Source organism: Olea europaea, unplaced genomic scaffold, assembly GCF_002742605.1.
Source record: "Olea europaea var. sylvestris unplaced genomic scaffold, O_europaea_v1 scaffold1436, whole genome shotgun sequence".
Classification (NCBI taxonomy): domain Eukaryota; kingdom Viridiplantae; phylum Streptophyta; class Magnoliopsida; order Lamiales; family Oleaceae; genus Olea; species Olea europaea.
In genome coordinates, this window is record NW_019231898.1 from 11,381 (window position 1) to 33,678 (window position 22,298).

Consider the following 22,298-nt stretch of genomic DNA (forward strand, 5'->3'; position numbering starts at 1 on the left):
ACGGTCGAAACCAACAACCTTCTAAGTTGGGGAACTGTGCCCATGTCTTGTGAAAATTATATAGGTCATTACATGTTAGGCAAGCAATACCGACATGATTGTGAATTGGTGGCAGACGCCGCGATTAAGTATGCCAAGGGCCTTAACCTTTCTGGCGACGGCAAAGATATTTGGATCTTCGACATTGACGAGACCACACTTTCTAATATGCCATACTATGCTCAATCTGATGTGCTCTTTGGGTATGCATTACGATAAATACTTTTAACCACACAAATGAGTCAATGACTTTGATTATTTACTTTATTTAGGGATTAAGCCCTATGCACAATATATCACTAAAATGGAAAGAATCATGTCAAATAGTTTAAACGAGAAGGACATTTCTTGGCAGGTATATGCACTTCTTCCTCTACCGTAGCATCACACGAGTTGTATTTATATATTACATTGAGAAAGACCAACCTCCCGTTTGATTTCGACTAATATTAATCCAACTCTAAGAAAGGTTGAAAAACGTTGTTCCAATCTGTTAGACAATCAGGATTACCCCAATATTTGTTTGAATTTGCTATCAAATCTAACGTTAAATATATTTGATTTCAGGGCATTACCATACAACGACACAAAGTTTAATGAATGGGTTGCAGATGGAAAAGCACCGGCAGTTCCAGGAGCGCTTCGCCTATATGAAACGTTGTTGAGTCTCGGTTTCAAAATTGTGTTCTTATCAGGTACTAAAGAACAATTCAGAGAGGTCAGAACAGCAAATCTGAAGGCAGTTGGTTACCATACTTGGGAGAAGCTCATTCTCAAGTAAACTTGCAATCCTATTTTCTATTATCTGTCTGCATTGTTTTAGTAATACAGGCGATTTTTAAAAGTATCAGAAATCGTAATCTAGTATTAATTCGGGTGCAGGGGAGATGCTGATAAGGGCCTCACAGCATTGGCGTATAAATCAAAAAGGAGAACAGAGCTAGTAAATGCAGGATACAGAATTCTTGGAAATTCTGGAGACCAATGGAGTGATTTGCTTGGCGACAATATTGGCAATCGGACTTTCAAAATCCCAGATCCCATGTATTACATTGGTTGAGCGACAAGCAAATTTTGTCTAGTCTCGTTTAGTTCTCTCTCGTCTTTTGAAGTATTGGGAATAAATTTTAATGTGTTTCAAGAATAAATTATGAGAGGTTCAGATCAAGATATAAGCCTTGTCTTTCGGTATACCAACCATTCATTATCTTTTATTTTGTGTATTTGCAATTATTTTCATAGATTTATTTTCTTTTGGTATGTTCTATTCAGAGTTTCGAAATTGTTAATAAAATAAAATCAAATAAAAACATGTTTAGCTCATATTTATAAACCGTTTATAAACACTCAAAAAACTTTTTATTCATATACTTTAAGAAACGCACAAGTACATCCTCTAATCACTACTTATTTTTATCTATTTATAATTTAAATTGCTTATAAACACTGTCAAAATATACTCAAGTTTCTCATTTCTTCAAAAAAAAAAAAAAACGTTTTAGATATGTATTTCAACGCAAAATATTAGACTAAGTAAAAACCATAAATTTAAGTCTCATGCAGTATTAGATTTTCATAAAAAAAAATTAAAAAAAAGGGGGATTTCACAGTACATATGAGAAGATATGTTGAAGATAAAATGTAAAGAATAAATATAGCATCTTTCTGAAAACTTAAGTTCTTAAATGAAATGGTTCAATGCAAAAATGATTCTCTAATTCAAGAAGGCACATTTGTACTCTAAAGAGTCATCTGGCATTTTATATGGATTTTGTTTCAGTTTAATTAATATAAAGTAAGCCACTCGTTATAGGTATTAAAAAAGACTAATACTTTCATGTCTTGAGTTCATTAAGTTTCTAGAACCTGTTTGATTTCCTTCTCAACCCACGCGGGTCATTTCCCTCAACTCGTATGAGCTATTTACAAGAAGAACCTCCTCGGCAGGAGACTCAAGCACCTTTTCAAGACTTGCCTCATCAATCCGCACAAGTTATCAAAAGACTTCTTGGCAGGAGAGTCGAGCACTTCTTCAGGGTTGACTTCTCAACCTACACATGTTGCGGCTGTTCAGGCAGATACTAGGGACGAACTGATGTTGATTTCGTTAGAAAACTATGGACAGACTTACGGCCTGGTCTACAGGGGATAAATTTTGCACTAGAAAGGCCTATGATTACTTTCGGCAGAGAGGTACTGAGAAGATTTGGGTAGCTGATGTTTGGAGTTCTTGCATAACACTGGAGCACTCATTTTTGCTTTGGTTAGGTGTTCAATTTAAACTTCTAACCAAAGACAAATTGTCGTACTTAGAGATTGACTGGAATTGTGTTCTGTGTGGACAAACAGAGGAAACAGGCCAACACTTGTTCTTTGAATGTTCGTTCACATCATCCTTATGGGGGAGGATCAGACAGTGGCTTGGCATTAGAAGATCTATGTCGACACTTGCTAGTGTGTTGAAGTGGATAAAGAAGGAGGTTCGTGGGACATCGTGGCTAAACAAGGCCAAAAGGATTGCACTTGCAAGTACCGTTTACTACATTTGGTTATTTCCGAATAGAATTTTTTTCTAAAGATTTTAGACCACACGTGAATTGTATTGTGAGACGAATTAAGACACGTATAGAAAGTAATGTTTTCTTTGTATCCGTAGTCCTGATTCATTTTGAGTACTTAGTGTTGGCTTATTGATTTTTGTTGTACTTCTTTGCTTTTTGTTTACCTAGGTTTGCCTGGAGTGATTGTATGAATCATTTGCTTTGTTTTACTCGTGTATGTCCGGTGTACTTGTATATGAATTTTGATCAATAAATTTTACATTTACTGATAAAAAAAAAGTATTTAACAAGATCTGTCTCCATAAAGAGTCAACCACCTCTTAGGGTTCACGAGTAATTTACGAGAAAAGCGTCATAGGTGGAAGAGCCAAGTACTTCAACTAATACTCATCTGAAAAATCCGTCTAGGCTTAATCAACGATTCAGCTTGACAAGTGAGTCGAGTGCCTATGAGAAATGACTTGCCTCTATACTTACACGAATTTGTTTAAAATGTTTCATCTAGGCAGTGGAGTCGAGTACCTCACCTAGGACTTGCTTTAGATTGAGCCTAGGCAAATTTTTAGACAAGTCCTAGTTGTCCCCAAAACTCGTATACTCTCAGTCGATTGCATCATCTCAACAAGTGAATGAAGTGCCTCGAATAAGATTTGCCTCAATAACAGAGCGGATTTGTTTAAAATTTTACCTAGGTTAGAAAGCCAACTATCTTGAATAGGAGTTGCTTCCAAGACTAGCCTAGGCTCAATAAACCTTGACAAGTGAACCAAGTGCCTCAAATAGGATTTACCTTTAAAATTGCACGAATTTGATTAAAATTTCACTTAGGCTTAAATTCTTTTTTTCCAAGGAGTAGTTAGACACGTCTTGTTTTTCTTTAATTAAATTAATAGAAAAATATTATAGAATCACGTTTTCTCATGGAACTTTAGATGCAGGGCCGGTCCTGTGATTGCCAAGGTCTAAGTTGAAGTCTGTAAATTAGGCCCCTCAAGGAAAGTAGCGTACATGCAAAATTCAACAGTGCATTATGCGATCCATTGATAATTTAAAAAATTAACATTAAAACAACAACCAAATATATTATCTATTTACCCAAAATTCCCAAATTTTTGAATTCTAAAACAACCAAATTGTTGAATTTGAAACACACAAATATTTATTTTTACTATACAAAGAACTAGTAAAATTAATTTTTGACAAACACACCTTACTAAAATAATTTCACTCTAAGCAAGCGCCTCAATCTTTAATTATATCGTTCCTGTAAATCCTTTCACAATAATGCACTGCCCGTTTGCCTCTCTGTTTCTTTCTTTCTAATTATTCCTCCCGCTCTCTTCCTATTTTCTCTCACTAATCTCTTTCTCTCTCTGCCCACTATCTTCACACTTTCTAGCATACACATATATTTTGTTTTTCACTTCTTTCATCTACTTATACTCAAAATGGAGATGTTGTACACATGCATGTATATGGTGAGCTTTTGTTGACGAAAGATTTCTCTACACAATTCTAACAAATCGATGCCAGTGGATGCAAATAATTCTTACCAGTTTGGATTATTCTAGACTTCTAGATTATGAAGCAATTTTGGAGACATAATCGATTGCTGTAGGCCCTGTAGAATCCATAATTGAAGGTAATCTGAAACTTTCTTCCCAAGTCGGTGTTGTATCTCTGTGTTAGAGGAGAGGTTGCGAGCTGGAGTCTGTGGGGAAAGTCAAATGATTTCTCCTTTCAATTTTTTCATCTGTAAATTTAAAAGAAAAAGAATAACCCTTGATAGACTTATGTCAAGTTGGTGTCAGAAATAATGAATAAAGAAAATGAATTTTCTTGTTGTACAGTCCGACTCTTACAGCCCCCGCACTGTGAGCCATGCTGGTCCTAAAGAAAAAGTTGCTCGTTGTGCAACTGTAAAATTTTTTTTACAAATGAAATGAAAATGAACTCCAAACAAATGTGTAATACACTAACTACTTATCCCTAGCGTGCTTCAAGGATATAATTGTTTGAGTCCCCCTTTTTTGGAATAATAAATTTAGTAATAGTGATATGTAGAAAATGTATGGTTATCGAACAAGAAAAGATTTTAAGTTTTTGTGTAAAATTATTTTATTGAAAGAATGTGTCATTGAACACGAGTTCAAAAAAAAATGACGGTGCATCTAATTTGTTGTTTTCATATGTCAATTTTACAAAAACACCAAAAACTTGTTTGATTTGGTATTTTTAAAAATACATTTTCGAAAACAATTTTAAATTTGTAACATAAAACTCAAATTGCATTTTTGACGTTTTGAGTATTTTTCGAGTTTTCTCATAAAACACTAAAAACACGAGAAATAAATTTTTAAATAAAATTTTATTCAAATAAAATTCAAAAAATAAAAATCTATAATATATAAAATTAAATTACAAATTTTTGATAAATTTTGACAAAAAATATATAAATTTTGAAAAATATAAAAACTAAAATTCAACAATAAAAAATTATAAAAAGGAAAAAAATGAAAATAGTTTAAAAATTTTAATAATTATTTACAAAAAAACTCTCTCTCTCTCTCTCTCTCACAATGTATTATTTATTTTTATTTAACTTTTAGTGGGAAAAAAATATTGTAAAACTGATCACCAACTTTGAAATGTATACCTTACTTGATAATATATTAACATAAAATTATTTTGTTTTAATGAATAATCAATTTCACGTAAGAAAATATCATAGAACAATTCCTCAAAATTCCAAATCATGAGTGTTATCCAGTTTTCTATTTTGAGAAAGAATTTTTAACAAATTAAATGCATTTTTAACAATCTTAAAACATACCTTCAAAATAAAAAATGAAAAATGAACTACAAATCAAACTGGCCTGAATTTTTTTAGAGTGTGGCTCAAATGGAGACTTTGTCGTCTACTTTAACATGTATGGCTAAGTCTTGAAAAAAGTTAGGGATAGCAATTGACCACTCTGGCTCGAAAAAAGCCCGAGTCGGCCCGACTTGAGGATAGGGCCGAGCCCCATCTTCTCGTCGACTCGAGCTCATGAGCCTAATTTTAAATCAAACAAATTAAAGGTAGCAACACACTTCGTTTTATAAGGCAGCGTGCTGTTGCCTTGTTTGAGACAGTAGCTTGCTGCCTGTAGCCTATTTTAGGTAGTCGAGTGCTGCCTTTATCTATTAAAACAAAAATTTGAGTCTGCCCAGCTCGGCTCGAGCTCACAAAAAAGCTCAGACCATTTTACTTGAGCCAAGTCCAAGCCTCGAGTTTTGACTTGACTAGTTGACACCACTATATAAAAAAAAAAAAAAAAAATGTTGCTTTTAAGCAAATTTATGTTTCTTTCAACATGTTCGGATAAAAATCTCTCTTTTTTTTTTAAATTTCTTTTAAGTAAAAAAAATACATTTTTTGAAGAAACCAAACATGTTGTTAGTAAATTCACCAACTGTCGAGTGCCTCTTCTCTTCTATGAGGTTTGAAAGATCCACGGGAAAGGGCCAAGAAAAGATTAATGCATTGTAATCGAGCTTTTCATCCAAAGAAACACAAGTTGCAACGATGTTATTTATTCTAATTTAAATTTTTAATCGTAAAAATTTCACCTAAAAGCAAAAATTTTAAGTTTGGCCAAACATTACTTAAAGAAAATGTCAATTTCAGTCACATTCATGATTATCCGTGGACGAATAATATGTGGAGAGTTGGTTGTTGAGAATGTAGGTAGCAAATCATGCTCACAACTCTCACTATCCACTTTTTTAACATATGTGTTTGAGAAGTAGTGAATAAGTAGATAGTATCTTTGAGTTCCTTAGAATGTGTAAATAAAATGAAATTTAAGGGTTTATAAATTGTTAATAAACATGGGCTAAGAAGAAAATTATATTGTATATCTAATTATATTCATTTGTTGTTCACTTTGATTCACCACATCTTATTGAATCACTTGGATTAAAAAATTAAATTGTTAGAAAAGAACCACATATATATTAGGAAAAATTGCAACAGCGGTCCCTAACCTATCACTTTTTACAAACTTTACCATAATCTTCATTTTGTACCATTCACAATTTTCAAATATTTCAAAAATATGCATCTGAGATCCGAATGGATAGTTTCCATTCATTTGATAGTTAGTTGACCAAAAAGTTGATTTTAACCATGGAACAGTTCTTATCCAATTCAATGATACTTTTATTGTCAAGTGTGGTGTTCACCTTGTGGTGGTAGCCAGTCTAGCATAAATGTAGAGAGTCTCATCATGGTAGATGGTAAAACATGGTTGCAGAGCGCCTCATAATGATCAAAGGTCCAGTGTGGAGTTAGAGGACCCAATAGTGGTTGACGACTAAACATGGATGTAGACTGTAGAGGACCTCATAGTAATCGACAGTCAAGTGTGGACATAAAGGGCCTAGTAGTGGTAGACGGCCTAGTATGGAATGTTCTACGTAGGGTACTTATTTAGTAATTTTTACCTTATTAGTCATCATAGATAATTATTGATACCATTAGATCATACAAAAATATCTACCACAAATAAACTTTCACATTTAAAATAGGGTGGTCCTAAAAGTTGGAGTGTTCTGATTGTAGTGTACGATTTTTGCAGATGGGAACAGCTAATATTTGTTCTTTTCCCGAGTCAAATCAACTAAGCATAGTACAATAATAAATGACTATTTGTTACACATGTATACATAATAAATATAATTTATTTTTACTGAAATTAGATTTTTAGTAAAATTTAATAAAAGTTATAATTACTGTTGAAAATAATATATATAAATTAATATGTTTTATCCATAATTATTACATAAGGTAGTTCGATGTAAATTAGAGTACGTAAAAATCTCGAATTCAAGTTTCGGTCTCATCTAGTTATAAAAAGTGTACATGTGTTGTATTTTTAATGAAATTAAGCCCTTATTTGGTACGGCTTAAAAAGTTGATAAAAAAATTAGTCAAAATCAATAATTAATTTTAATTATACATTTTGACTGATTCACAACTTTTATCAATTGTTCAATCGTATATTTTATCTATCTAATTTTATGAAAATATACTCCAAATCTATTTTTTGACTCCACCAAGAAGGGGCTAAATCTCGTCTGCACGTGAACGGATTAGAGGAGGGGCCACCCCATGCCCATCGAGGCTTAAGAAAATATTGCCATAAAAGTTCAATCCAACTTAATATTGCCAAAAAATTGGATAATATTATCAAAAAAAAAAAAAAAAGTTAATGTGGTAAAATCCATCAAATATATAGCAAATACGTGTAAAAAATAACAACCTCCCAGAACAAATTAGAAAAGAAACAAATAGTACCATAAATTCAATAACATAAAATAATGATTGATGCAACCTTAGAAATACAAAATTATCATAGTAATTATCGACTTGCAGTGGCTAAGAATTTAATTATTTTAAAATTCTCAATATTCATAATAATAAATTGAATGAAGTAGCAATAAATAATTCATGGAGATTGCGTTTTTGTTTTACTACAAAAAGGGTATCGCGTGCAAAAGAATGGCCAATTTTGTGGTTAGAACTTTATATAGACGACCAATTCATGCCTAGACATCGCTCACATAAGCTGCAAACATGAGGTTGGCAGTACTTTTCTTTCCGGCTACCATTGTAACAACTTGCAATGCAGATTGCCATATTCTCCAAGAGGGTCAAATCTATATTCTCCGGCCACGATCTGGTGCCGCCGGCCACCGGCTTGAGGGTCTTGACTGCCTCAGCTGGTGTTTGGTAGTTGAAACCAACAATCTTCAAAATTGGGACACTGTGTTCATGTCTTGTGAAGATATTGTTGGTCACTATATGCTAGGCAAGCAATATAGACATGAATGTGAATTGGTGTCAGATGCCGCGATTAAATATGCCAAGAGCCTTAAACTTGCTGGCGATGGCAAGGATATTTGGATCTTTGACGTTGATGAAACTGTACTTATTAATATTCCATACTATGCTCGATCCGACGTGTTGGTTAGGTAAGGACTAAAACAAATACTTTAACTACGTGAACGAGTCAAGGATTTGGATTATTTACTTTTGTTAGGGATTAAGCCCTAAATCTAATAGTCTAAACAAGATGGACATGTCTTGGAAAGTATGTGCTGTTCTTTTCTCCATCATACCACCACATGGGTTATACACCACATTGAGAAAGACCAATCTCCTATATGATTTCAACTAAAAGTAATTTCACTCTAAAAAAAGGTTGAAAAAACGCCTTTCCTGTCTGTAAGACCATCAGGAATCCCCCAGTGCATGTTTGGATTTTCCACTAACACTAACATATATTTTTGATTTCAGGGCATTACCATACAACAAAACATCGTTTAACGAGAGGATTGCAAAGGGAAAATTACAGGTAGTTCCTGGCGCGCTTCGTCTATATAAATCATTGCTGAGACTCGAGTTCAAAATCGTCTTCTTAACGGGAGTTGAAGAAGAATAAAGAGAGGCCAGGATAGCAAATCTGAAGGCAGTTGGTTACCATACTTGAGAAAAGCTCATTCACAGGTAAACTCGCGATTATTTTTTTATATTTTTCTGTCTGCATTTTTTAGTATTATAGTTGATTTTTAAAACTATTAGAAAATCTTAATCTAGTATTAATTTGGGTGCAGGGAAGAGCTGATAAGGGCCTCACAACATTGGCGTATAAGTCAAAAACAAGAACAAAGCTAGTAAATGCAGGATAAAAAATTCTTGGAAATTCTGGAGACCAGTGGAGTGATATTCTTGGGGACAATAATGGCAATCGAACATTCAAAATCCCCGATCCCATGTATTACCTTGCTTGAGTGACAAGCAAATTCTATCCAGTCTCGTTTAGTTCTATCTCTCATGTATTTTGAAGCATCGGAGATCAATTCTGATGTATTTCAAAAATAAATATGAGAGCTTCAGTTCAAGATATAAACCTTTGTTCTATATGCAGGGGCGGATGCAGAGAAATTGAGTTGAAAGACACAATCAAATTTTGTACAAATCGAATACTTTGTTTTTTATTTTTAAATGATTCATATTTGACCCGAAAAAATGTAGATTTACATTTTAATAATATTTCTTCATTATTGCTAATCATTTTCATCTATTTGATTTTGAACAATAATTTTTTTAATATTTTGTTCATCACAAGAAAATGCATATTTATGTTTTAAAAAATTGTGTATTTGATAAAAAATTCAATTCAAGTAATCAAAAGAAAAAACAAATAATTAATATTCAATACTAATAATCAGTTAAATAAACATAATTCGTCATATATATGTTAAATTTTATATAATCAGTTTAGACACGTGTTACATACACAAATAGGATAGAAGTAAATGCAAATTTAGGTTCTAATTAGTTGAAAACTTGATTGAAAAGTGAAAATTTGTAGTAGATGTGATAATTGTAGAGAAATTATAAACAATTTTTTTAAAAAATAGAAGAGTTACAATATTGGTAAAATGCTTGAGAGAGAGAATACGATAGAACAATAAAAAGAGAGAAAATTCAACTTTATTGTGATTTTGTCTCTATTTGCTGGGGATTAAAGTCCAACTTTTAGTAAATTTTGATAAAATTTTAGAAGTTAAAAAATGCAGGAAATATGTTATTAAAATTAATTATTAATTTTGATTTAGATTAAAATTTAAATTTCAATCAATACCAAACACGACTTTATCTTAATATAGAAAAAGAGGATCTCAAAAGTTGGGGGGTCAAGTGACCCCCTTGTGTCCGCCCATGTCTATATGCCAACCATGCATTGTCCGATATTTTGTGTATTTGCAATTATTTTCGTAGATTTGTTTTCTTTTGGTATGGTCTATTTAGTGTTCCGAAATTGTAAACAAAATGAAATCTGGTTTGTCTTTATAAACAGACCATTAATCATATATTTTAAGAAATGCACAAGTACTATTACCTTAACTACCACTCATTTCTAATCACATGCTAAATTATAAAATAGATAAAATTGAGTGAAGTCTCAAAATATGTGAATTAAAAGTGAATCGAGCATTTATAAAATAGTTTATAAGCATAAATCATACGTGGCATCTTGAATTAAAAAGTACTATTTAAATATTATTTTCTATACATTCCTTAATGTGTGATCGGATATATTTTCTCCCTAAAACCTTGCTTGTGCATACTTTTGTAATAAATGAATGATGACAAGACTTCTACTTAGTATCTCTGCTTGTTTTGATACCATGTTGAACCATTATAAAAAAATTAAAAAATTAAAAAGTAAATTGTTAAAAAAAACTACATGTATTTTATTTAAATATCATGTTCAATATACCAAATGTTGTTCATGTTTGCACAACATCTTGAATGTTTGATCTTGAAGGCTTATGTGAAATAGCCGTTCTTGAAAGGGCTATCAAATAAGGGTGTCTCAAGTATGTCTGCCAAAAATCATGGGAAAATTGTTTTTATTCTTGTTTCTAATTTGTCTAATCCGTGTTTGAGTTATTCTGATTTGTATTGATCACTCGACTCATGTCTTGATTTAGAGAGGTCAAATGAGCTACATAAATTGTAATCTCTTTCACGAGTTAGACAATAAGTATTTTTTTCATCTTGGCAATATTAGGGCAACCCAAGATAAAAATGAAAAATATTAGGATGGAATTTTTAGAGAAATTTTGTTAATATTTGTACAGTCTGAAATTCTATTGCTCGAGAAAGAATAGCATGGTTACAACTATAAAATGAACCACATCAAGTCAGCACAATCTATTGTGAGGCTTGACACATTCGTCATATCCAAAAATTACATATAACAGTTAATAATGCTAGGGCAACCCAAAGTATATATATATTTTTTTCATCTTGGTAATACTAGGGCAACCCAAAGTAAAGATGAAAAATGTTAGGCTGGAATTTCTAGAGAAATTGTGTTAATATTTGTGCATTCTGAAATTTGATTGCTCGAGAAAGGATGACATGGTTACAAATATAAAACGAACCATATCGAGTTAGCACAGTCTACAGTGAGGCTTGACACATCCGACCTATCCAAAAATCACCTATAAAAGTTCATGAACATATGACATTAATAACCTTAAAAGCCAAAAATGCTTGTGAAAACTAAAAGAAAATATCCCTCATATCAAGTATAAATAAGTAAAACATGGTCCTAACTTATGCAAAAAAAGCAACGGAACAAATTAAGAGCCATTTAGACTTTAGTACTAGTAGTCGAAGTGAACGAGTAATGCACATTATTTTAGATTTTTTAAGTATTGCAAAAGTGTTAAGATCACTATTTTTGTCATATACAAATAATTTTACCCTATTTTACTAAATTGATTTTTTTTTTAAAGGATGTAAATAAAATAGCCTAAGTTGGATTTATTAGTCAGACATACAAAATTTGAAAAATATGGCAAATGTGTCACCATTTACTGATGACATTGTGAAAACGAAAAGTGAACTCGTCGAAAGAATTTTTATGACTCTTGGAAACACCAACAGATAAAGTCCAATAATAAATTTTACCAACCGATGTAGCAATGATAAAATTGATATTTTCGTGTAGTGTTATCATAATTAGAGTAAATTTGATTCAATTCCCTTTCTACGTACTAACCCTTGTAAGAGATTGTAAATATTGCCAAGGATATTGTCTAAATCTTAATCATTGATCAAATTATGGCAAGAGTGGCTCGTCCGGACGGCTAGTAAATTTGGAAAAAAAAAAAAAAAAAAAAAAGAATTGGATGAGTGAGCTGCCTTTTCAAAAGCATCATGCGAGCTGCCGTATGTGGAAAAATAAAAATCGGAGTCGGCTCAACTTGGTAAGGTTCGAGTTGAAAGCTCGGGTCGAGCCTTGATTTTTTGGTCAAGCTTTTGCTCGGCTCGTGCCAAAAAATGTTATACTTAATTTTACTCGAGCCAAGCCCGAATCTCTAGTTCCAGATCGCAAGCTGGCTGGTTGACATCATAGCGTAAATATAGTCTAGATAAAACTATTTAGTAATTCTTTGAGCCTGTTTGGGAGGGATTTTTTACCTCAAAATTTTAATTTTTTGACTGTTATTTTACTATTCCAACCGTAATTTTTGATTTTTTCTCTTACAGGTGGATCCTATTTTTCATCTAACGGTTAAAAAATTAATTCTCAAAATCCCTTCCAAATAGGACCTAAATATGTTCTATCTAGATTATGCTGAAGTCGATCTATTTAAAATTCTGATTCTTTAAAGTTTAAATTGCAGCTTGCAAGAAATTTTAACAAAAAAAATAAATCATAATAAATAAATTTAAAAAATGAAAAAAATAAAAATAAAATTCATTATGTAGGTTTTAGAGGGCTTTCCCTTTTCTCTTTGCTGGGCCAGGCAGCACTGACCACTTTAGAAATGGACAATATTGACATTAATTTGATTCCAATTAATTAAAATCTTGTAACATTAGAATTCCTAGTTATCAAAACTAGACATTAACCTGGCGAAGTTAATGGATTACCGATTCAATCGAAGGGTCAATGTTTATATATAAATAATTTTTAGAATCATTAATTAATATTGTTTAAATAAAATAAAAGTTTTACATGAACCAATTTTTTTTTCCCATATATTGAAGTCATATATTATAAATCAATACATTGAATAGAAAATGATATTATATTTGTTTAAGTTTTGATTAATAATGAATAAAGCTCCTTTACTAGAAAATGATTTACAACCTACATGACAGATATTCACATGTGTGTGGGTCCCGAGCCGACCCCACATGAATAAAAAATGCAAAAAGCCATGGCTCCCGCCTCTTCACGTGTCTGATCTGTCAAGAACGGTGTAAACACCCTTCTGCACGACTTGCAAGGTCGATTAATAATACTAGAAGAGAAATGATGTTCTAGCAACATGTTACATCAATTTATTTGCCAATCATTTAATTCATGAGACACATCATGAACTTATTTATCAATTAAATGATACATCATGTTACTCATACTTAATATAAACTAAACATCGATTTTTTAAATATCATTTCTCATACTTGAAATGTGTCACAAAAGTTAAACAATGTTATGGGTTAGGCTAGTGGTAATTTCCCATCTGTGGTTACTGAGAGGTCTAAGATCAAGCCCCATTAACGTGAACTTATGGAGTGTCTTAAAGAACCCGCAGTTCTAACCAAATCGGTTAATTGGGCTTACTATTTGTCCAATAACATCTGTTCCACTCATGTGACATAGTTCTTCATAAATCATTGGAGAGAAAACTTGAACCCAAATCTTTTGTTTAGCTCCAATATCAAATCAAGACCTAATTGGTGAAGATTATAATTAGTTATTAATTAAATTTTGATAAAAGTTAATAAAATGTGTAATTGAAAAGTTGCGAATTCTATGAAATTTATGGTTAAAATTAATTGTCGACTTTGACTTGAAATTTTAATCTGATTTTAATGTACACCAAACGGGGGCTAAAATCAGCAGAGGAAAGAGTTGAGAAGTTTTTTTAAATGCAGGGAGACGAATATTAATACAACATTATATAGAAGGATAATTAACAATCAACTAGTAAAATATAGATGGAATTAGCTTACTAGCAGTTTCTAAGTTACCTGTTCAACCTACCCAAGATGTTTAGAGATGGTGAAAGTTTTTTTCTATCCAGTTTTTGTTGATAGAAATGGATATATAGTCAGGTCGAGGTGGAAATTTATTGAAAAGGTGAAGTGCCATTTTGTTACTTGGATGGTACATTGCCATTTTGCCTTTATCCAATGCAATTGTCATGTCCTGTTCAATTCGAAAAAGTATATATCAAAACAAATTTCCAACCCACAACATCAATATCAAATTTCAAACCAGCCATAATGTATTAAACTCACAAACTTTAGGATTAACACCAACACGGAGATCCATATTAATCAAACGGAAATTGCCCTACGTACAGCGCAAATTTCGCACGGTCAATACAGATGAATAGTTTTTCACATCTCATATCTGCGAGGCTTCGATCACTTCATTGCTAATCAGCGTTGCGACAACCTCTTCCTACAATTCAACATAAAAATCTAAAATGTTAGTACACGTGATAAAAAATAAATGCACATTTGTAGACAGACTTGGTTGAAAATGAATGATTCACTTCACATCTAGACAATGCAAAATAATGAATAAGAGTTCAAGGAGAAATTCAACAATTTTTGAAAATATTAAACCGTACTAAGGATTGAAATGAAGCCACAGTTTTTGGGAGTCTAGCAATATTTTTGTTACAGCGACATAATAATTGAAATTTTATTTATTTCCGGAAGAGGAAAATGATGCGGTGGTTGTTGGAAACAACGTAAAAAGAATAAAGAAATTTGATTTTATAGGGAAGCATAATTCGCGTGCTTTAGAAATGAAAAAGGCCGACTTTGGGCCAACTACGTTAATTAGTGGTTTTTAAGACCTTTTTAACCATTTCAGAAAGTATATTAGAGGCCTTTAAACTTAAAACAAGAACTTCTTTCAACTTTAAACATTGTTAACTAGACTCGAGTGCCCCAAACATTATTATCATATGTGAAAAACTGTCTGTAGAAAAAGGGAATGCAGTGATTTTGACCCAGAACTTTATTAAAAAAATAAAAAATAAAAAATAAAAAATCTGATAAGAGCAGATGCTCTTGAACAAAAATCAATGGAACTTCAAAGAAAAATCAGTTGTTTATGGAAGCCATACCTGTTTATAAAATTAATGTGGGGAATGTGAGATATCTTGTCCCAATCGTCTCCAGTCTTGCCCCCGTAAATTGAAGCTAGATTTGAGGAGTTCTCAATAGTCAAATATTCCAGAGATGCCATAGTAAGGAGGCAATGTGGCAATGCCTTTAACCTGTCGCAGTCAACGATATCTAACTCCCTAAGACGTGGCATTATTAAGAAATGGTCCTTTTCATCATTAGTTATATCCTCCCACATTTCCCAGTTTTCACATCGGAAAAAACGCAATTTCCTCAACTTCGGGAATGCAGGTCCCGCATTCGGTAGTTCCTGGATAGTCCCCATTATCCCCAAGAATTCATTGCCCACGTATTTCATGCTCTCCATGAATGATATCTCAAGCTCCTCAAGCATAGGCAGTTATCCCAAAGGGGGCAAAGATGAGCAGTCCATAGATGAGAAGATATGAAGCACGCTTAAATAGTTAAGGGACGTGGTGATCCATTCTGGAAATTGGGTGCCATCGTATCTATACATATTCATTTCTAAACGTTGCAGTTTTGGAGGTGGTTGAAGAGCCTCCATTACGTCCACCCTCACCTTCCCAGAAAAAGACAATTTCAACTCTTGAATGTGTATCTTATTTTTCAATTCTGCTTTCTCAGCGTCATCCAACTCACTCGAGTCAAATAGATGAAGTTCTAGAGATCCTCGAGGTTGGTTTAGTTCTTTCAAATATCCCAACTTACTTGATCCTCCTCCTGGTGTGAAACTGCTCAACATCCAAAGACCGGTTAATCTCTCCAGTCCTTGAGGAATTGACTTCATACTCCGACCAATATGAAAGAGAAGGTGTCGTAGATTTATTAGTTTATAGATCCCTTGAGGGAGTGCAGAGAGACGGTAACATTCTTGGAGATCCAAGGTTTGCAAATTATACAAATCACACAAGGTTTCTGGGAGTTCACTTATAGGATTCGAGCTCAAGTCAAGATACCTCAAGTGAATTAATTTTCCTATCTCTTGTGGAAGTTCTTGCAAACCACAATCGCTCGCAATAAGTACCCGAACACATTTTAAATGACTAAAGAGATTCAAAGGTAGGCCTTCTTGAGAAACATTTCTAGCACAAAAGGTGCGAACTTTTCCGATATCACAATTCGTGATCTGTACTCCACCATACAAGATTAAGCTGTACTCATCTTTTGAGAGATAAGTAACGAAGTCATGCATTATATCATGCATTTTGCAAGAGATTTTACTTTCATCATATTCATCCTTTTGCAACTCTTGAAAGAAAGATCGCATTTCTAGGTTCTTAAAGAACTCTAACCCCATCCTTCGCATGCGATCTACGTTTCCGCTTGAACCAAGATAACCATGTGCCATCCAAATCCTGATAAGCTCATCCAAATGTATCACGGAATCTTTTGGATATATGACACAACTAGAGAAGCAGCACTTATGTACCGGAGACAAATCATTGTAACTCAAATACAAATGGGGGAAAAGCTCAACCATCGCTTCCTCCAACTGCCACAAAGGACTCTCCAGAACATTTAGCCACTCTCCTACAGTATCTTTCAAGCATAGCAGGCTTCCCATAGCTTTTGCAGCAAGTGGCAACCCCTTGCAGTTCAATGCAATCTTTCTACCAATATCTTCTAATTTCTCGCACTCCTCCTTAGTTCGTCCAACAAATGCTATCTTACTCAATAATGACCAGCAGTCCTCATCGGATAGTTGGCCCAATGGTTGCCGTGTGTCCGTGCCTATCACTCTTACAACCCGATCACTCCTCGTTGTCACCAAAATTCTACTTCCGGGGGCACCCTGGAGAGAGTTTTTCAGTGGTTCCCACTTCCTGCGGTCCTCAGTCCACACATCATCTAGGACAAATAAGAAATTTTTTCTCTGAAATTGACTTTTTCACACTTTGTAATAACGTATCCCTATCCGAGGTGTCGGAGAAATTCTCCCCAACGGCTTCAAGAACTGATTTTGCAATCTTAGTGTCATCAAAAGGATCCGAAACAGAAATCCATTTTCTTAACTGAAAATGTTTCTCTACTTTAGGATCGTTAAAGGCTAATTGAGCAAGGGTTGTTTTACCAACCCCTCCTGTCCCTACTATTGAAACAATGTGGACTCCACCGCCCCCCTCAGACAACAAATTTTGTATAAGGTTTTCCTTATCAATACGGCGACCATGTACACATGCAGAATCAACCAAAGAAGTTGATTCAATTCGCTCAATTTTCTGTAAATTATGGCCACCACTTGGAAGAAAACCAAACTCATCTTTCCTTTTATCAATCGAATCTAATTTCTCGATCAAACCCTTTATTTTCAGACTAATTTCACGACGCCCAACAACATGTTCGAAGGATAAACAAATAGACCGAATAAAGGAAATTATCTTCTCCCAAGGATCAGAAATTTCCTCAGATCCTTCAATTTGCAGTTGAAGATTCGCGGTTTCCCATTCATCCAAAGCGTCATCCATTTCGTAGGATACATCTTGGAGATCTTTTAGCCAATTTTTTACCTTTGAATCAGTCACTCCAGTTCTCTCTGCATCCTGCAGCACGTCCTGGATCTTCTTCAACTTCCCACTGAGATTTTCCACTTCCTGTTTGGATTGGAGGACCAGATTTACCTCCCTCTCGATCAGAGGAGCCAATCGTTCCAGCAGTGCGAAAACAGCCATCGCCGAATTAGATTGAACAAGAGTGAAGAAAAAACGCTGTCGACACTCGATTTGCAGGATTAGATTTCTGCTAAAAATATTTGATACGTACACGCGTTAGAATCCGTCACCATTGCTTGAAATGGAATTTTTTATTTTTTTTATTTTTTTTTTGACGTTAATTCATCCCTATGGTTAAAATGATTAAACAACACGTCCTCAACTGAACTAAGCTAAAGGTTTTTTTAAATTCAAGTCTCTAGGATTTTAATAAATTTTATTGAAAAATTCATAAAATAGTAGCTTACCATTGAGATTTTGGCGTATTTTAAAAAATTAAAATCGAATAAAATCTCAAAGGCTACAAAATTTTCTAAAATATAACTAAGTATTTATATTAAAACTTGCTTATTTTCTTGTTGAGTAAACTTATCTATAATATATTAAATATCACATCAATTAAAATTATTTTTTTGAACGATTGTAGCCTTAGTATAGTTCAATTATTTCAATAATATCATACTTTTCGTTTTTCAATATGTATTTAATTTATTTAACCATTTAATTACCATCAATGTACATGTAAATTTGACCAATTCATTTCATCTCCGTGATTTCGTTAATGTATGAATTCCCTTTATTAATTATCAATTAATTAACCTTCACATTCATTTAATTAATATTTATCTTCATTTATGCATTTCAATGATATGAGTTTTAAGTATAAGTTAATTAAAATTTCACATTCAAAAATGCATTTCACTATTTACGTTCATGTATGCTACTTAACGTCTAGTTTTACTTAATTGTAAATCAAATAAATGATTTAACATTCATTGTCGCATATATATTTTCTGGTATTAATTTTAATTTAATTAACATTCAAGTATATTCAAATATTACTTTTACAGCACCTATAAAACATTTTATAATAACGTGCAACATACGTTCAATATTGACTAGTTTATTGAAACGTCCTCATGGTATATAAAATTTGAATTGAGTTAAAGCATATAGATGATGGTATAAAAACAAAAAAAACAAAAAAAAGTTTAATTCACTACATCAAATATTGACCTTGGATTATATTGGCCTTCGTCTGGCATAGTTTATTTAAAAATCAAATTTCATTGCAAATAATCTCTTCCGAACTAATATTTAGTATAGAACATTATATAAGAGACTATTAATTTATGGCCATAAATGGCCCACTCTATATTTTTAGATAAGTACGTACATGAATCTCTCCAATTTTTCAATTTTCATGATTGATGTCATATTTGGTAAATCTAAAGGCATGTTTACGAAATGTTTATAAACAATTTAAATTATACATCAATGAATTAAAATGTATTAATATACATTATGTGCGAGAAGAAGATACAAAGACATACTAGATTATAATGTTCCAAGAGTCGATAGCAATAATTTTACCTGAAAATTCTTCAATTACATTGCTTTGTATGATTGGAGAAATATCGCACCAAGAACTTTTCTTATTAGTTGGGTTGGTGGGCGGGCAGAGTCAATACACGATTACTTATGCAGTGAAAGGCAATCAAGCGTTGTAGTTTCCCTTTTCCAAAAAAGAAGGAAAATGAAGTCTAGATAGAGAGACTTAAAGAAATCAATATGGATATTGGCATAGAATCTATAGATTAACATTGTTATATCAAGTTCAGTTGAATCTCATTTTGTCTTCTCTACTGGCATCTTTTTAATAAATATCTGAATATTCTTCAATTTGAAAAATTAAATAACAAGATGCCTTGCTTGGCATAAGCTATGAGTTCTTATCTAGCGAAAGCATATCTTTTATTGAATATTTCTAGTCATTTTCATATAATTGATTTAATATTAATCAATAATTGAGATTCATTAGTCATGCGTTCGGACGAAAATATTATCTTTTAATTAAATACTCCTAGTCATTTTCACATAATTGATTTATTATCAGTCAATAATTGAGATTCATATAATCGTTAATCAATTGAAATCATGCGACCCAAGTATTCGTATAGAAACTAACTGTAAATCTTTTAAGGGATGTAATGTGCAAAATAAAATACTCAAAAGGATTGAAATTTATAAATGAGAAATCAATTTATTACTTCGATTGTCAAGCTTACTTTGTATTTGAAGATGCGTCAATACTTGAGACAAAAAATAATAGTTATTGCGGTCTTTGTAAGAGCATCTTCAGCCATGATATAAAATAGATTTAAATTGTGATTTGAATCTTCAAAGTGGATGAAAACCACTCAAATAGAGAGATGAAAATAAAATGCTACACTTCCTCTTTTTCTTTTTCTTTCTTTTTTCTTTTCTTTTTTTTTAACATTTGTAAGAGGCAAAAATTGGACTTAGATCTTTTCATTAGAGTAAAATTTGAATGTAGATCCATCGAGGTGTAAATTAAGATTTAAAAGTGGTTTTAGAGATAACAATTTACATCATGATTAGAGATGCTCTAAATATCGGAAATCAATTCATAAATGGGTCACTTTTTAGCTCACATAATATTTAGAACATGTTTTACTAAGCCTAAGTAAAAATTACTTTCATTTCAAACATGTTTGATAATTTATTTATTTTTAAGTAAATTTTACTCATTTAAGGGTAATTCTTTTTCTTTTTTTAAATTTCACCCTCGTCCTTGCATGGAGAACCGAATCCAAATTTTAATCATAATTATGATCTCATTATCAAAACATGTGAACTTATTTTCAATTCTGATAAATAAAAGTTACTTATTCAAAACTTATTTTCTAATGAAAACTTTCGGTGGCCACGGCTGCATTCCAATTTGTATCGGATCCGAATTTTTAATGAATTCTTGATACCTAATATCTAAAAACTATTTCTATTACTTTAGATAAAAGGATGGATCAAGGAATCTAAAGAGTAGAAAATACACGCTGCACGTGTTGGTTTTAAAATTATGTATCAAGCAAGGAAATTATTTCTGAAAATATAAAAAATATGATAGAAATAAAGTAGCTCAAGGAGGGCGTTCCCCCTACCAATATTTTTGATAAAAAGTTTTGACAAAATTTTCGATCCTTAATTTAAGTTTATCTAACGATATAGATGATTTAATTAAAATCCTTTGAAATTTAAAAATGAAAAACCCTACACTTCCTCTCCCTATCGCTCTCTCTCACTCTCTCTTCAAATTGACACAAGAAACGGGTCTTGAAATGGCAATCCATTTATATCCCACTATTAATACTCAGCGAAAACCCATATTACCCCTTTTTATTATATTCAACAATCTTTCAGTCCGTATTTGGAACTTAAATGATATAGCAATCACAAATTTCCGAGGTAAATTAGAGCATCACATCAACACTTGTTGTTGATATACATTCTGGGATAAATGCAGAGTTATAGATATAAACTCATATATTCTGATTAAAAATTCTTTAAATAATTTAGATTTGACGTTGCATTAATTCAATCCGGGAGGCTGGAAATTTCGTGCATGAGGGTTGATGCAAATGGTCCACTAGAAATAGCTATCTTGAAATACTCTCGGCTTCAACATGTGGATTGATCCATAGAAATTAGGACTAAAATACTCATAAATTTATTAAAAGAAAATTTTAATTAATGAATCACATATTCTTCGTTGAGGTGAAAGTATTCTCTATTCAAAACCCTCCAACCTCTCCCTCACCACCCTTGTAAAATTCTCTACGAGATGACTAACGAATGAGGGTCCCGGGACGTGTAGTAATTTGTATTCAAGTAGCATTGTAAGTGAATACAGGCAAATAATCTGAAGTAGTTGCTTAAAAATCAAATCTTATGTAGAAATCGATAGAAAAATGGTTATGGGATAATATACATTGAGAGTTTGAATAATGGAACAGGAGTATAAGCAAAAGGGTTATATCGCGGGTGGGTGGGTGAGTTATGGGATTTTCTGTTGAATAATCGACCTCCAATTGGTGGATTTTCCAGGCTCAATTTCACCAATGTCAACACCACTATCGAACTCAAACCCAATCGACCAAAACGGTTTCTTCCCTTCACGGTTGCTTTACTTGCCCACAAAGAGCTCACCAAAATGTACTATTCCACACAGGAAATGATCACAAAGTAATCACAGGTGAAGAACAACCGAAATGGACAGAAGAGAAAACGGGAAGAAGACTACAATTTTCACACACGGGTCTTATTGGAGGCAGTGAGTAAGAAGCAAGTATATAGCCCAAGGAATCCAAATATAGTAAGTTAGGTATAGGTTAAAGTCACGACCCAAAGGCCCAACACTCAAGTCAATGGGCTTCAAAATGGGTA

The 22,298-nt window shown here is 32.7% G+C and overlaps 2 protein-coding genes and 1 pseudogene across 2 annotated transcripts; 2 read left to right on the forward strand and 1 right to left on the reverse strand.

Annotated features, from left to right (window-relative positions):
- The first annotated feature begins 6 nt into the window (after positions 1-6).
- On the forward strand, positions 7-1,253 carry LOC111376016 (acid phosphatase 1-like). The gene is made up of 3 exons (XM_022998943.1): positions 7-242; positions 607-816; positions 922-1,253. Exons 1-3 carry the CDS (start codon positions 43-45, stop codon positions 1,097-1,099), a joined length of 588 nt encoding a protein of 195 aa, XP_022854711.1. The 5' UTR covers positions 7-42; the 3' UTR covers positions 1,100-1,253.
- A 6,967-nt stretch (positions 1,254-8,220) lies between these two features.
- On the forward strand, positions 8,221-9,458 carry LOC111376009 (acid phosphatase 1-like). The gene is made up of 3 exons (XM_022998937.1): positions 8,221-8,618; positions 8,944-9,153; positions 9,261-9,458. The coding sequence occupies exons 1-2, from the start codon at positions 8,221-8,223 to the stop codon at positions 9,086-9,088; spliced, it is 543 nt and encodes a 180-aa protein (XP_022854705.1). The 3' UTR covers positions 9,089-9,153; positions 9,261-9,458.
- Positions 9,459-14,485: 5,027 nt separating this feature from the next.
- LOC111376018 lies at positions 14,486-19,651 on the reverse strand (annotated as a pseudogene).
- Between the last annotated feature and the right edge of the window lie 2,647 nt (positions 19,652-22,298).

Bases quoted from the DNA above. Each gene is read 5' to 3' on its own strand.
- LOC111376016 (XM_022998943.1), top strand. From the start codon at position 43: ATGTCTTGTGAAAATTATATAGGTCATTACATGTTAGGCAAGCAATAC. The intron at 243-606 runs GTATGCATTACG...ATTTGATTTCAG, and splicing joins CAATCTGATGTGCTCTTTGG to GGCATTACCATACAACGACA. The intron at 817-921 runs GTAAACTTGCAA...ATTCGGGTGCAG, and splicing joins TGGGAGAAGCTCATTCTCAA to GGGAGATGCTGATAAGGGCC.
- LOC111376009 (XM_022998937.1), top strand. From the start codon at position 8,221: ATGAGGTTGGCAGTACTTTTCTTTCCGGCTACCATTGTAACAACTTGC. The intron at 8,619-8,943 runs GTAAGGACTAAA...TTTTGATTTCAG, and splicing joins CGATCCGACGTGTTGGTTAG to GGCATTACCATACAACAAAA.